Below are 16225 nucleotides of genomic sequence, written 5' to 3' on the forward strand. Positions count from 1 at the left end.
GGCACTGGGCAGGCAGGATCGGGGTCCCCTCATACGGCAGCAGCAGCGGCACAGTGGAAGCCCCCGGCGAGGCAGCCCGTGGGGGAGGCACCCCCCCCGCAGCCTGCCCACCCACCCGGGGCAGCCTCCAGGACCCCCGGTTGTGTCCCGGGGCCGCTCCCGTGGCGCAGCCCCCGGGCAGGGGCGGCCGGGCGGGGAGCGCGGCCCGGGGGGCGGGCGGGAGGCGGGGCGGGAGGGGGCGGCGGGCCGGGCTCCCCGGGGGAGGCACCGGAAGGCGCCCGGCGCTGATTCATTGCAATAAATTGTTCCCATCGCGGCGGGGCTCGGTCATCGCCGCCCGAGCAGCAGTGGGAGCAGCAGCCGGAGCCACCGCCGGGGAGCGAGGATGAAGATGCAAGCCGAGGTGATCCGCGAGGGCGAGCTGGAGAAGCGGAGCGACAGCCTTTTCCAGCTGTGGAAGAAGAAGCTGGTGGTGCTGACCAAGGACAGCCTCAGTCTCTTCCCCGACGGGCACAAGCGGGCCAAGGGCAAGGAGCTGGGCTTCGGCTCCATCCTCAAGGTGGACTGCGTGGAGCGCACGGGCAAGTACATCTACTTCACCATCGTCACCAAAGACCGCAAGGAGATTGACTTTCGGTGTCCGGACCAGAGCTGCTGGAACGCCTCCATCACCATGGCCCTCATCGACTTCCAGAACAAGCGGGCCATCCAGGACTTCAAGAGCCGCCAGGAGATGGAGCAGGCGGCGGGCACCCAGGAGCGGCGGCTGGCCCGGGCGCCCTGAGCCGCCCGCCCGCCCGGCCGGCCCGGCCCCAGGTGAGCCCTCCCGGCCCCTCGGCGCTGCTGCCGCCGCTCTCCGTGGGCTTTCCGCTCGATCCTTTACAATTATTCCCTCCCCGGCGCCCGCTTCGCGCAGCCCGACGGGCGCGGGGCTCCGCGCTCCCTCCTGGCCGGGCGCGCCCCGAGCCGCGCCGTGCTGGCAGCCCGGGGCTTGCGGGACACGGCCCTGTCCCGAGCCATCGCGGGGACACGGCCCTGTCCCGAGCCATCGCGGGGACACGGCCCTGTCCCGAGCCATCGCGGGGGTCTGGCCCTGTCCCGAGCCATCGCGGGGACACGGCCCTGTCCCGAGCCATCGCGGGGGTCTGGCCCTGTCCCGAGCCATCGCGGGGGTCTGGCCCCTTCTCCGATGCATGGCGGGGAATTTCTGGTGGGAGCTGCGCTTCTGCAGTGTGGCGAAAGAACGATGTGGGGGTGGTGGGCAATAAGAAATGGCACTTGGCAGTGCTTTCCTCACAGAATCTGCTAAAAAAAAGAAATCTGTGAAAATAAATGCTCAATGCTTACTCTCCCTTTAAAGCCCCCCATTCTTTTTTCTCCTGTTGCTTGCTGTGCTGCTTGTTTAACTAACCCACTTCTCTTGCTACCTTTAGAGCATACCACTGGATGATAAACCAGATCGAGTGTCTTGGACTGAAATGGGACAGGGTACCAATGAAGGAAAGCAAAGAAGAGAGCTGGAAGCAGCTTGGTTTTCTCCAAGCCCGTTGTGGCTGCTGAGCAAAGAGCCCTGAGCTTTGCCTGAGATGCATAAAGAAAAACCAAAGACTTTCATACAGGACTTCTAGCAAAGCGTCCACGTGTTTTGAGTGGCACAGCTTTGTGAACTATTATCTTCTATTTATGAGATGCAAGGAAGATTCAACACTGACTGGTGGTGTTAAACACAATTTAAATTATTTGTAGTATCTATATTTGTATTTATTTTGTTGAATGTCTTTCAGCAGTTACTGGTCTTAATATTGCTTTTGCATTAATGTGTCCATTCCAAATAAATTACTTGAAATGTTCACTTTTTATTACTGTACTCTGGGCTGCAGTAACTTTTGTTGAGGCATATTTGTGGATACAGGCAGCGGTGAAGTGGCTTAAAAAGAGTGGGTAAGGCTTGGCTTTTTGGTGCCTTGGACTGGGCAGTGGGAGGTGGAGAAAGCCCAGACAACCTGTTTGTGTTTGACCTTGTCTCCCAGCCAGGGAGGGAGAATGTGTTGAGGTTCAGTTCTGGTCAGTGGTAGAGATAGAAAAGCCTACCACAGCTTGCAGAAGGTCGCCTCTGGAAGCTCTTTCCCACAGAATCCAGTAATGGCAGCTGCAGAAGGCACAGGAGCTCCCTGCCATGGGAAAATGCTGCTCTCTGCGAACGCCCTGCGTCCTCCCCAGCCCCCATAGCTTAGTGCTGTGCTAAGGCACAAAACTGGATTCCTGGTTTCGGAATGAGAGCGCCAACGCTCCATGGATTCCTCAGCTTTGTAGCAAAGCAAGCTGAACTCGCTCTCCTCTCTTCCTTCACCTCTGCAGTCTCTAGACAGAGTTAAATTTCTCCAGGATAACTGAAGAATGGAGGCAGGATCATTTCCCATAGCAGCCGGACCAAGAAACTTGGAGAAAAATTAGTTGATTTTTTGGATAAAATTGCTGAAGTTTTTTTTTTGTGAGGCTCAATTCTCAGTAACTAACCTGGGCTTCCTCGAGAGCAATGCTGCAGCACACAACTCCATTCTGGCAGTCAGGACTGTGAGTGTAGCACACAAAGTACCTGCTCCAAACTTGGTCATTTCCAGCAGGTAATTTCCCCTTCCCAATATCAGCGCAATGCTTGCAGGAGACTTTGTACTAGAAGAAGTTGCAAAGTATGTAATTACGTAAGCCTGTAGTAAGAGCAAGGGATAGTACAGGGAGGGGAAAAAACCTGGAAGGAGGGTTGGCCCAGTTTCTGGAAGTGGCAGGGAGGCTCTGGCACTGCAGCCTGGTACGTCGGGGCTTTGCATCCTCGTCCCTCGTTGCTGGCAGCTCATGCACAGGCAGGGTTGCACATGACTGAGCTGTGGATGTAGCAAACCTCTGGCCACAGCATTGGAAAGCCTTTGGCCTCAGTGTCTCCTCTATCCTGAGAATGCTGGAGATGCATTAAATGCAGCAAAACAATGCTCAAAAGCAGATGTGTTTCACCCCTTGTTTTTTTCTTTGTACCATTTCAGAGCACTGAAATAAAAGGCCAAACCAGAGCAAAGGCACTGGCTCTTAATCCCTTCAGTTTCAGTGAATCCAAGCAGGAATGCTGCCTGACAACAGCTGAGGGTTGGGGGCTGTTTCCTGCCCTGACAGCCACTGCTGAGGGGGGTTAATGGGAGGAACCCGATAGCTCCAGGGGTCCCATGGCCCCCATTTGCTCCAGCACGGCTCCAAGACCTCTGCAAACTGATCTGTCTCTTACTCTAGAGGCAAATATGGATAAAATTGAAGGATTGTTCAAATTGTTTTATTCTAGGTTTACAGAACAAAAAAACACCCTCAAGAATTTATTTCTATGGGAAAAATAAGGAGGTTACTTTGTTGCAACTGTATTATTGGCTTTTCATCTCCTCCAGTGGGATTTTACTCTTCAGGAGGTAAACAAACAAACCTAAATTGACCATTAACTGTAAATAGCCAAAGGAAGAGACTCCAAATTGTTTATATAAAACTCCACCAATGGTTGGACCCACTGTCCGGGTCAGGGGCTGCACTGAGGCGCAGATCCCAAGCATGGCACCTAGGAGAGATGGCAGAGACACACAGGGTGAGAGCAAGTCCTGGCATGGAAAGCAGGGAAGAGCACACAAGATCCCCTTCATCCCTAATGCTGCTCCCCTCCAGTAGCAGCAAATCACTTCAAATAATTTCTTGCATTAATTTATAGCAGTCCAATTAGGGTTTGTTCTGGTTAGGGACTCCTGCAGGCACAGGGACCAGTTTCCACCACGAGCCAGCTCAGCTCTTCCCTGAGCGGTCTGGGCAATTGCAGCACTGCCCAAAAGGCAAAGTGGGTGCTCATGAGGGTCCAGGGATGCCTTTGGCACCACAAGGTGCTGCTGAATATCTCACCTGGCAGGGCTGGTAACCACTGCATGGGATTAGGGATGGAGAGGTAATTTCTAGGGTCATGTTTGAGCCTTCCTAGCAAATCACACAGATTCTTCCAATCTCCCAATAACCTGAGTGGGCCTTGCTCCACCCAAGCTACTACTGCCATGTATTCTCTAGTCTGAAACAGAGAAACAGCTCTCTGGCAGGAGTGAGAGGGTTAGGCCTAACTAGGTCTTTAAGAATAAATAAATAAAACCACAGATAAAGACAGAACTCCCTTGAGATATTCCCCCACCCCCCTCTGCAGAAAGAGCGTGTATTTCCATTTGGATGGATATGGGAGCCCTTGCCTGGCTGGGCCGGTTCCCCCTCCAGCAGCTCTCACATTTGCATCCTTAACAGGAACCCAGCGGATGGGGAAGCACCTCCAGTTTGGCAAAGGTGAGGTTTTTTTCCACGTGCAGACAGATGGCCAGGACATCCCCTGGGAGACAAGGCTGTCCCACACACACCCAGTACGCTCTTTTGTCCTGCAGTCTTTGTTCAGGACAGCTGTCATGTTCAGAGGAGCAGAAAATACCCGGCCAGCCAGCAAATCATCAGCCCCCAACACTGGGAGGAACAGCAAGCTGGCAGTGTATTCAATAAAATTGTGCCCAGCTCTGAAATGATGTTTGCAATTATTTTTTTACTATCAGTATGATAATTTGGGCTGCTGCCATCAGTTTTCCACTAAGACACACGCTGAGGTGTTGCCACCACACGGCTGGGAAGGATGAGGAGGATGCTGTCCTGTTTGCAAGAAGAAGTGGAGCAGGAGCGTGATGTTTAACGTGGGCAGCCACGGGGAAATGATCCCCAGCTCCCGGAGAGAACAGGCAGCCAGGTGTTCGTGTAATGCCGGGCTGCGACTGCTGGGCTTTTATCAGCGTGCTTAAAATACTTGTGCAATGAGCCCAAGCCAAGGGTGTAGCCATGTGGAGAGGGAACTCTCCCGGGAAGCGCTGCCGAGCGCTCCTCCCACGCATGGGAACACAAAGGCGATGGGTGGGACCTTGCCTTGACCCTTTGCCAATGGGAACCATCCCACAACCACCAAACTCTCTGGGCAGGTTTTGCAATTATTTTTTCCCCTCTAGGTATTTGAATTAAACTAATTACTACGTGCAATTGCCAAACTGGCTCTTATGATTGAGGAGGCACTTTTTTCCCTTTCCTTTTTTTTTTTTTTCTTTCTGGAGCAGAAATCCATCCTCTTAAAAGCCCGGGCTCTCCCTCTGCACTTCTCCAACATGCTGCTGAGAAAGATAATTTCTGTTTAATGGGCTTAAATTAGATCCCTCGTCAGACGCCCTGGGGCTTTGGGACATTGTAAATCTCAGCTCTGCAGCACGGCCGCAGCTCTGTGGCAAAGCTGCACATGTGAAAGATCTCATTGAAGGCAAGACCTTTGACTGGGAAGAGTCACCGCCTCAGCAGAAAATTTCCTGCATTGCTTCGCGCAGCTCTGCCAACGCACATGCTCACCTGCTGTACCTTCTGCACCTTTCCTGCTATTTTTTCTCCCTCTCCAGCTTTTTTCCGTTCCTTTTTCCCATACCTGGCATGACCTGTGCCGGCTGGGAGCCTATCCTCCCCTCCCATCCCAGATCTCCTCTGCTCCCGCAGGTTTCAGGGCTGGGTGCTGGCGGCTCTCCAAGACGGGCGACTCCTTTCCAGCTCACATCCTGTTGCCTCTCAGATGATGGTGCTGGCCCAGATCAGCCACACGCCCATGGGGCAATCGGGTTTAACCATTAGGTCACTGTCGCCAGCGGCCGCCTTTGAACCTGCAGAGCTCCAGCAGAGCTGGGGGGGTTCAGCGCCCCGAGCCCTGCCTGGCTGCAAACTCTCCTCTCCTCAGGCTCTGATGCACAAATAAAATCAGAGCACATGGGCCCGTTACGCACGGAGGCTCTGCTGGGCTTCCTGCCTCCCTCCCTCGGGAACGGGGAGGATCTGTGCAGGAACAAGACCTCCATTCTTGGGAAAGGACCGGGGCTGACAAGGAGTGCTTGTGTGAATGCAAGTCCCCCTGGGCTCCGGGCTGCCCTGCCACCAGCTCATGCGTCCAGCTGAGCAGCACGTGCGTGTGGGGCTGGATTTTCTCTTCCTGCTTTTGAAGATGTAGAGAATGAAAAAAAAAAAAAATCAAAGGGAAACCAATTAAATCATTACTGCTACCTTTGCTTCTGCGCAAAGCCTGAGCTTTGAGAGCAAGCAAAGAGCAAGTGCCAAAAGCATCAGCCTCGGAAGGAAGTGACCTTGGATCAGATCTAAAGCAGGCTGATGGGTGCAGGGGATGGTGCCCTGCCACCTCCCACTGCTCCCTTTCTGAGACGCCTATTTAAAATGCAAGGATGGGTGACTCAGTGTCTAGCGAGGGCGGACAGGCTACACTCCTGCAATGCCTCATCCATCCCAGCCCCATGCTGAGATGGACACCTGAGCTCAGCCCAAACTCCAGCTCCTTCAGAAAGCCTTTTCCTGACCCAAAGAAAAACCTCCATTGCTTCTACAGGCTGGAAGCTGACCAAAAACATCAGGAAAAGACAGCAGCAAGGCTCGAAAGTGATGCTTCCAAAGGCAAATTCTCAAAGTGTGATTTCCTTGCATTAGCTAAAAGTTGTTGCAAGTGAGTGCTGAGGTTTTCAACACAGTGACAGGAAAGCTTTTACATAAAACCAGATTTCCACACTCATGGTAAGGGTTTCTAACGTGCCACCAAAAACCTCTCTTTGCAGAGCCAGTCTCGGGCTCACAGAGGAAGGAGCAGCCTTTAGGCTGCTGTATGGGTGGAGTAGCCCTTGTGGGGTGCCACCCACGGCCAGGGATGGATGGCAGGCATTTTAATGGCTGCATTTCTCTGTGAGACACCCACGCCAGCACTGCTGCAGCTGCTATGGAAGGGCAGCCTGCTGGGTCTGCTGTGTCAGGCATTCCTGCCTTCGCCCCAGCCCCAGCCTGGGTACATCCAAAACAAGCACAGGACCATTAGTACCTCTTTCCCCATAAATATTGTAAGGAAAAAAGCACAGTTTGAAAGGTGTGGGCCAGGAAGGAGTGGCAGAGACAAGGTTTTCCCCCAGTGCCACAATGCTCCCTGCCAGAGCTTCCCTCTGTGGTATGCCCAGTTTTGAGCCAGCTGTAACTCTACATTTGTAGCAGCACTTGGCATGGCATCAGCCCAGGATGGACAGGCAGGGAAAAGCCCTCAGTAGCCCATGGCATCCCCTGATGACCTGAAACCTGCTCCTGAGCATCTGCACTGCTCTGCAGACTGCCTCCATCCTGCCCTGCAATCCCACCCTGCTAAGGGGTGACCATCCATCCCACCAAGGCACAGGCTGGCCTAACAACATATGCAAGCAGGGAGCAGGGTGAGGCAACTAAACCCATTTTCCTCCCTGACCAAAGCTTGCCTCTGGGCTCCAAAAGCTAAACACTGCTCTGGTTTTCCTCACAAAACCCCTTTGAGAAGAGCCTGGATGAATTCCAGCTTGGTTGTGTGTCCCAAAGCCGCTTGGTGCCCTTCCCCGCTGGCTCTCCCTCACATGAACATTGCTCCAAGTCATGAAGCAGCAAAATTTCTTCCTGGCTGGGCAGAGGGGCTGAGACTCTTCCCAGGGAGGAGAAGACTGGGGATAAATGGTCCTTGCAGGTGGAAATGTCCCACTTGAAAATCACAGGCTCCCAGCAATTGTAGGAGATGTAGTGGGTCAACTCTACAAATAAACTACTGCAGTGATTTTCAGAAAAGCTCTTCACGCAGAAATATCTCAAAAGTGCTTTATAAACTTCACTTATGGGCTGTGCAAACTACAGCTCCAATTTTTGGTAGGGTCTGTGCAGAGGTATCTACTCAGACAGCTGCTAGGGAAGATGAAGGGTGCAGATTGGCATCCCAGAAAGCCTCAGCTAAAGCAGAGACACTCTTGGGTACCTGCTCTGGGAGCAAACCCTGAAAGGGCTTGAGCAAAAGACACAAACCAGGTTAAGCCAGCTCCATCCCTGCACAAACTCAGCCAAGCTCCCATGACAATAATGTAGGCATATTTCCTTCATCAACAGAACTAAAGCCCCAGGTATAAAGATTTAAGTGTCTACCACTGCTGTCTTGCACAGAGAAATACAGGAACTCTCCTGAAACAAGGCCAAAACAGAGAGAGGGGGGCAATTATTGCATCAGACAAAGCATGTTTGCAAAGAGTAATCCAGAATCCCCTGCTGAGATACCCTAAGTTAAAGGTGTGAACAAGCAGCCCTCTCTGACACTGTTACAGTGGAAGAGCAGTGTTTCTTGGATTTTTTTAACATACCTTGGCTTTCCATGGAAAAAAGAGCTTGAGAAAGCCTTCCCTTTCTGTGCCCACCACTATGGATGTCAGCAGGCAGCACAGGATGTCAGCCCCACCAGCCCCGTTCATTGGCTCTGCCAACACCCATGGTGTGCCCACCCGGATCTGGGTGCTTACCCACGGGTACCCCAGTGCTCCACAGCTGTGGTGGGAGCTGGGAAGTGCCCCATGGACTCAAAGCTGAGGAAACACCAGTCTGACCTTTTCTGATGAGTCTTACCAGTGTCGGAGGAGGGCACGGCCTTGGTGAGGATGCTGTCGGTGATGGTGGCCAGCATGCTGAAGGCAAACACCAGCGGCGCCGCAATGATGCAGTAATGCCACACCGTCCTCATCAGGGCCTAAGGGACAGCACACAACAGACCACAGATCATCAAAGAGCACACGCGGTGACTTTGCGGCAAGAAACAACCTGGAGGAAATTCACGAGTAAAACCCATGACTTAGGGAAATGGTGGGAGCCACAAATGATATGTGGTGGTGCGGCTTTGGCCATTGTGGGGTCTTTCACAGCCTGCCATTTGTCTGCAGTGAATTATTCCAAGCATGCAGAGCAAACGATACCCTACAATCTGGCAGCACGTTTCCCCGGCACTACTGTGGGTATTTTTAGCATCTGGGAATTAGTGATGTCCCTTCCCCCTGTCTTCTGTCCAGCTCCCGAGGAAATGTTGAACAGCAGATGTATGTGGTGTACTTCAGGAAGCTTCCATTACTTATACAAAACAGCCTAGAGAAGGCTTTTTGGTTCATTATCATAAATAATTAAAACTAAACTGAGCCTGTCAACATAAATGAGCACGGTGCATTATGTAACACCGTACCTTTGGGATTTCTAATCCTGTTCTGCTGCTTCCCTGCTAATAAATTCACCAAATTCAGTAATCTGGAATAGGTCTTCTGGCCATGAGTGCACATTAGCGAGCATAATTAGGGAGAGTAATGATTTTGTTATTGCACATATTCTTAGCGGAGACATCCCTCCAGCTGTTTAATGCTGAAACAAAAGCGGTGAGGCTCCCTAAGCTGTAGGGCTGGAGCGGCTCCCAGCTCATTCACAAGCCCTGCTGGTCAAATGAATGGATTTCTCTGGGGCATGGAAAGGAAATTCCCCCTTTATTGCAAGTCTTCTGCCCTAATCCATGTCTCAAGGTGTGTTATTGTGGCTGGAAACTTCTGTCACTGGTTTAGCCAGAAGTTTCATTCTCTGGAGTTCTCTGTCCTAAAATCTGGTCCCTGCCTCTCGGCTACAGAAGATGGAGGAGCCCAGAGACATTGCTCACTAATGACTTGGAAATGCTGAGGTTTATTCCTAGTTCCCCTCTAGAGTTACACACAGCCAGGTTTTTCTCCTCAAAGGGGCTCTTTGCTTACATTTTGTTTAAGATCTAGGCACTTCTGATTAAGGAACCAGAGAAGAAAGACAGAGGAACAGGTATTTGGTACATAAACAAAAGGAAGGAGACTAATTCCTTGCTAGGGCAAATGTCATTGCAGGACAACATTGCAGAGCTCATAGAAAAAATCAGTTTTAATCCCTTGTGCCTTGTACAGACTCCCTCATGGGCTGGAGCAAGTGAGCAGAAAAGAGCAGAGGCATATCTTGTGTCTCTTGTTAAACAAAGGGAAATGGCTCCTCACTTCCCAGGGGCTGAGGGAGAACTGAGCCAGGCAGAGCCCAGTCCTTGCTACTCCTCAGCTGCTGGGTGGTGAGTAGTTTTTTGAGGTGAGCAGATCTGAAAGCATTTTTTAGGTGAGGCAGAATCAGGAGTCTCAGCAGACAACTCAAAAAACAAATGCCTGGGAAATGCAGGCAGGATGAGGTACAGCCGTGCCTTCAGACAAGGGGAAAAACTTCCCCATCTCAACTGCCAAGTCCTCCTACAGCCCTGCCCACGCTCTCCCAGCTCACATCTGCAGATCAGACACTGGTTCTTCCCTCCTCTCCTTATCCAGGTGTTACTGCCGAACTCTCAGCCCACCCCTTCCCTTCTCCAGCTGCCTGTTGCTGGGAACATCCTGCAGCCTCTTCCCAGCTGCTGCACTGTCTGTCTGTCTGCTGCTGCTTGTGCCAGCCTTCCAAAAACACCCCAGCCCACCTCCCTTGCCTGTGATATCAGGATGGGCTCTGGAGTGTCTTTTATTAACAGCTCGCCTTTCTCCTCACTTCCATCCTTCGGGGCGGGGAACTGCTGCGTGTGGAGGCCACATGCTGCAAGGGCACAGCAGGTGGGACGCTCCTCCACCAGCAGCTGTGAAGGATTAAAAGCTTCACTCAATAACTTCTGCATTTGGGGCTGCTGCTGTGACAGCCCTCATCCCCACCGAGACAGAAAGCCACCCCAGAGCGGATGTGTTCTTGGCAGCCACTTGGACAGGGCGCTTTTTAATGGGGCGTCCCAGCTGCATTTGCCTATGAATAGCTCTCATGGGAAGTCACTGCTGACCCTTGTCCCCAGGCCCGTGCTGTTAGGATGTCCACAGCCCTCTGGGCTTGGCATAATTAGCAGCTCTAAGATGATTTCCCTTCCTGGCTCCTGGTTCTCCTCCCTGTGCAGCCAACATGAGCCTTCCTGCACTGGGACATCTGTGCTGCCCCATGTGCCTCTCCACTGCCACCAAGGCTTTCTCTCTTATCTCCACCTGACTCCAGCCTTCCCTGGAGGTCAGTGGCACCTCAGTGCACAAAAGCCATATAATTCATGTTGCTGTTCTGCCTGATTCCCATGGGACCGGGCTTCAGCACAGGGATTCAGTCCCAGCAACACCTGCCCTGCACCTGGCTGGGGGAGCTCATCTCTCCAGACGGGCCAGGCCCACCTTGGTCCCACCTAATTGCTCCCACCCAATTGCTCCCACCCATGACCAAAACACAATGGGGAGCCCTTCAAAGTCCTTCCCAGGCTGTGTTCAAGAGCATCAAAGCTCTGTGCAGATGTCCCATGTTAAGGGCATATTGATTTCAGCCCAAAGAGCATGACACCAATTGGGAGAGACCCTTACCAAGCATTCTACACCTGAAAGAATCCCCCAGAGCCTCAAAAACTTCAGGGAGAGGGACCATGCTTCACCTGCAGAGCCAAGCCTTGGTCTGCACCCATCCTTCCTTCACAGCCTCATCTCAGACATGATTTAGCCTCAGATTAGCTAAGGTGTGTAGGTGCCTCATCTCATCCATGTAGCTGGGAGCCACAAACCTCAACACCCTCCAGGACTTGGCCCTGACCTCCCCACAGCAGTGGTATGGTTGTGGGAATGGCACTCATCCTACCTGCAGCAGTGGGAGCACCACCAGCATCCTGGCAGCAAGGCTCAAGGCCAAATCCTGCAGGGAATGTCGAAAGGCTGATGTAGCTCAATTTTCTTTTGGGTCCAATGCACTGACAGGGACTGTAAGCACCTTTCCTCCATCCCCATGGGCTGGGCAGAGCTATTAATGCCCTGAACATGGCTTATCTGAGCAAACACAGTTCCCAGCACAGCTACCTACATCCACTCAGTTTTCCAATTACTATTTGAGATTGGCACCAACCGTCGCCCAAGAGGACACAACCAACAACAGCTAACATCACTTACCCCAAAGTGGAGGAACAAAATTACTGCCTCACTACCTCCTTCCCCAAATGCTCTCATATTGGGGGATTAGACAAAAATAAAGCCCCAGAAGGTGAGTGCACAACCTCTGCTGTCTCACTGCAATATACAACTGCAATGATTTTTCCCCACCATAATCTTCATTTACTTTCTGGGTAGTCCAGGAAATGCAGTTGCTGACAAGACCAGGCCAGGATTTCTGTGCAAATCCGGTGACTCAGGAGGGACGTAGTGAGTTTCTGTGCAAGATTAATACAGTTTTTAATCCCCATCACTATTACTCACACGGCTCTTTATCACGGCTTGGCGCAATGCTGACGTCGAGCGCGGCTCTGTTTGTGCAGAGGCCCAGCAGAGCTGGTTCTCCCTGCCCTGAAGACCACCCAAGAGAGCCAGAGGTGGCATTTCCAGCGGCAGAGCTCGCAGCCAGGTCTCACAGACCTTGTGTCACTGCTTGTGATGATATTAAAGGCATTAAAGGCATTGTGGGTGATTTCCCACCCCACTTACCATGCCCAGGCCCACACAAGCAAAGACGAAGACGCTGAGTCTGAGCAGGGTCATCTCTGAGCAGCGACTAGCAAGATTCCCAACCACCAAACCCTGGACAACCTGGCAAAGAAACACATAAGCACCATTAAGCCTGATATAATATAATAATTTAAACAAACTCAAAAGAGAATTGCTACTTTCTTCAAGCAAACAGGTTCTTCCATCAGGGTTTCTCTGACAAAGAAGGACCTCACTGCCACAGTAAATGACTGGAAGGTGTGATCCATTATTTCAAGTGTTTTGCTTTCTAGAGAGAGATCCATCCCATCAGCTGGAAGTTTTACTCAGAGTGCATGCCTGAATTTACCATCACTGCCTACTCAGCAGCAGTGACTGAAACTTTCTAAAAAGGCTTGCAGATACAACTTGTGATGTGTTTGTGAAATACAGTCAATGTTACGGTCTTCATTCTTGGCAGGACCTCTCAAAGAAAAACTGCACGTTTGTAAGCAAAGGAGGAAAATCACCAGTAAGTCTGTACCTTCTCTTGCCATTATTTTAAACTATAAATATACAAATTGGGTGGTTCATCATTTTTAGGCAGGAAACAAGTATGACGGAGATGCTAATATCCAGTCCCAGCAGTACACGCAGATGTAAAGGATGGGGAACTGGTTCTACAGATTTTAAACAAAAACTGGGGGGGAGGGGGAGGGAAGGAAGAGCAAAATATTAAAGTCCCAGATATTATTTTACTTTTCCAGCACTTTGCAGAGCACAGATTCCCTCTTTTATTTATCTGTTCAGCATCTCCCATACTTCAGGTGATCCTGGCCCAAGTAGACATGAGAGAGGCTGGAAGAGATCATGGTTAAACAGTCTGACTGACTACAATACAGGGAAGGGACTGATAGGGATCTACTGAGTTTCCCCTGCCTTGAAAGGGTTTGTTTGATCCAAATGAAAACCCCTCTGACTTGAAAGAAGAGCTCTAGTTCAAAATGCTTTGTTTCACTTTACTTCTGTGGCAGTCCAACCTGGAGAAAACTTCAGTGGTCCGTTTGGACCAGGAATGACACTACACTACACTCAGCCTTATTTTGTTAGTCCTTAGGCAGAAATCCAAAGTCAGCTGAAAGGAAATGAGTGCAAAATAAATGAGAAAGTAAGTTATTAAACAGAAAAGATATGTTAATCTATAATAACCAGTCAAAAAAAAAAAGGGCAAATAGCAATAGAGTGAAAATGAAGTTGACATAAAGAACAATAGCTACAAAATTAATATATTTCCAACAACATACAACTGAATGGAAAACCATCAAAATTCAACCCTTCACTTTGCTTCAGATCACAAAGGATTTTTGACACGAGGGCACATCACACCAAGAAGGCTCCTTTTTTGTCATTGTCCCTGCCTTTGGCCAGGGCTTGAGAGCTTGGCTCACGTGTGCCCAGCTGCCACGTGCCACTGGCATGGGCTCTGTGTGTCCTTCCTGGGTCATGTCACCTGTCAAGCTGCCTCTGGGACAGGAGGACCTGCTGTGGCACGAGGCTTGGACAATGCCTAGGGTGACCTGAATCATCCTGACCAAAAGCCCTGCCATGAGAGGAGGCTGATACCAGCCCCAGCAGCTCCTACTCCGGGCTTGGGTGGGGAAACCACTGAGTGACGCTCCATTAAGCTGAGTGCTCCAAAAAGGGAGAATCATCATTAACTTTTTGCAACTTCCCAGTCCCTCCTACATCTGGGGCTGTGCTGAGTCACATGGAATGGGGGCTGAGCCTTGTTACAGGGCACAGATTGACTCAAGGGTGGCATCACCGAGCCCCAGTTCAGCTCTGCTGAGCCATTGGAGGAAAGGAAACATTTCCCAATTTGCCCAGACTTGAATGGCATATTTTATTGGGATACACCGTGCAGGCACAGCCCAGTCCCTGCCCTTCCTTGAGTCATTAGGGTATAGCATCAGCAACGTCCCTGCTCTGATGGCCATGGGAGCGGCATTCCCAAAACCACTGCCATCACTGCACACGAGCCCCTGTGTGAAGGCAACAAGCAGCACTGCAGCAGAGACAGGCTCTGAGCTGGCAGGAGCTGGAGATGTGCAGAATGAGCTGTCCTCAAGAGTCAGCAGAGCAGAGGGATAGTCCTCGTGCCAATGCTGCCATCCCCCATGGGCTTTCCCACCACTTGGACTGTGGCAATAAAAAGCTCAAGGTAAAACATCACTGCTGAATCAACCAGCTTGGCAAGGGGACTATTTCCAAGGGCAAGAATGAGCCCAAGTCACCTGCTTTCCCCTTGGGGCTGGGCAGCAATTCTTAGGTTGGCAGTCCCCCCCCCGCAGGCTGTCTGGGCTGCCTGCCTTCCTCCCCAGCAAGGGCACTGCTGATCCAGCCATGAAGCCCAGGCAGGCAAGGCACATCATCCTGATTTTGGACACAGAGCCTTGATTTAGGCACTAGATAATATTTCCAGTCACCAGTAAGTCTGACCTCACTTTCCTGTCTGAATTTAGACCTGAAAACCCATTACTTCCAGCCTGAAATTTTCCCTGAGTGCAGAGCTCCTGGGCTGGCATGAGCTGCACATCTAGGGAGGTGAAAGGAGGCTCATGTGCACTCTCCCATGTAAGATTTTGGACATGTGCTGCTGGTTTACCAGAAGGTAGCAGGGACATCCCAGGTGACTTGGCCATCACCACTCCCATGGACAAGCTCTGGTAGCTGATCAATGGAATTTATTCTTTTTTTTTTTTTTCTTACTGGTGTGTTCTGGGCTTTTTCCTTGCACATAAACTCCCCTTGAGATCGACTGCAATGGGCCTTACCCTCCTGCATTTCATTTTGCCTGGATGGTGCTTGCCTTTGTAACCTGACCTCCTTTGAAGTCGGGGAAGAGCCAGTGTACCTGGCTGGAATGCCTTCTGCCATCAATAAACAAAAGAGAGAGGAAATTGTTTGCAAGTGAAATAACAGGCACTGCCTGTGGCTGTGTACATATGTCACAGGAAAAATCAACTCATCTTTTTTTCCGCCCCCCTCTCCTTCTTTAAAGGCAAATAAGTCTCCCAATAGATGCATAAGAACAGCCAAATCTCTGTTCATCATTTTCTGCATTCAGCAAGCTGGGGATTTGTTACACTAGTCCAGCAAATCACATGGAAAAATACTCTCTTGCCTCTATCACTGCTTTTGGTTTCTGAGAAAACAGCTGCTCCCATTTGCACAGAAAGGCCAATTACCCATTTGACTGTTAACCTCTAACAAATTTCAGGAACCCCTTCTTGCAGGATGGAAAAGATTGTATTTGAAAGTCCAAGGTGCTAGTCTTTGGAAGACTTTTGAAGCCCCAGCCTTGCTGCACAGGGCTGCTGCTGAGCTGACTGGCACCTGCAAGAAGCTGACCTCACCTGTGGAGGTCAGAGGAGTTGTGCAGATGCTCAGCTGCTCCTCTGATCTCAGAGGACGTGGGACTGTTGATAAAGATTCCTCCATCAGCACCAATTCAAAGCTTGACAGAGCCCAGCAACAAAATGATTTCCCTTTCACCTGCCAGCTTGGAAATGGAAAGCTGTGAGAAGGTCGGAGAGGCAGACACAGCAGGCCAGATAAGCTGGTACAGCCTCACAGAGGAGATGCAGGGCCCCATCCCTGCACAGATAGCATGATTCACATCAGAAGCTGCCTCCCACGCCCTGGACCCGTATCTCGCCTTTGAAATTGTGCCGGCTGGCAGTTCCCAGGCCAGCCTGGCGGGGGAGGGACCTGCTGGGGCAGGGCTCGAGGGTCAGCACAGTCCAGGGGCTGAACGTGCTGCAAAGCCCATGCTGGGG

At 51.3% G+C, this 16225-nt stretch overlaps 2 protein-coding genes across 2 annotated transcripts in view; one reads left to right on the forward strand and one right to left on the reverse strand.

The window, feature by feature from the left end:
• The first annotated feature begins 269 nt into the window (after positions 1 to 269).
• PHLDA2 (pleckstrin homology like domain family A member 2) lies at positions 270 to 1867 on the forward strand. The gene is made up of 2 exons (XM_036383159.2): positions 270 to 816; positions 1434 to 1867. Exon 1 carries the CDS (start codon positions 386 to 388, stop codon positions 782 to 784), a length of 399 nt encoding a protein of 132 aa, XP_036239052.1. The 5' UTR covers positions 270 to 385; the 3' UTR covers positions 785 to 816; positions 1434 to 1867.
• A 1436-nt stretch (positions 1868 to 3303) lies between these two features.
• Positions 3304 to 16225, reverse strand: part of SLC22A18 (solute carrier family 22 member 18) — a 58242-nt gene continuing 45320 nt past the window's right edge. The window contains exons 8-10 of the mRNA XM_036384489.1: positions 12408 to 12509; positions 8524 to 8644; positions 3304 to 3592 (exon numbers count right to left, since the gene is read on the reverse strand). Coding sequence (XP_036240382.1) covers positions 3405 to 3592; positions 8524 to 8644; positions 12408 to 12509 — 411 coding nt within the window. The 3' untranslated portion in view covers positions 3304 to 3404. The remainder of the gene's footprint in view (positions 3593 to 8523; positions 8645 to 12407; positions 12510 to 16225) is intronic.

The sequence above is a fragment of the Molothrus ater genome, chromosome 6, assembly GCF_012460135.2.
Source record: "Molothrus ater isolate BHLD 08-10-18 breed brown headed cowbird chromosome 6, BPBGC_Mater_1.1, whole genome shotgun sequence".
Taxonomy (NCBI): domain Eukaryota; kingdom Metazoa; phylum Chordata; class Aves; order Passeriformes; family Icteridae; genus Molothrus; species Molothrus ater.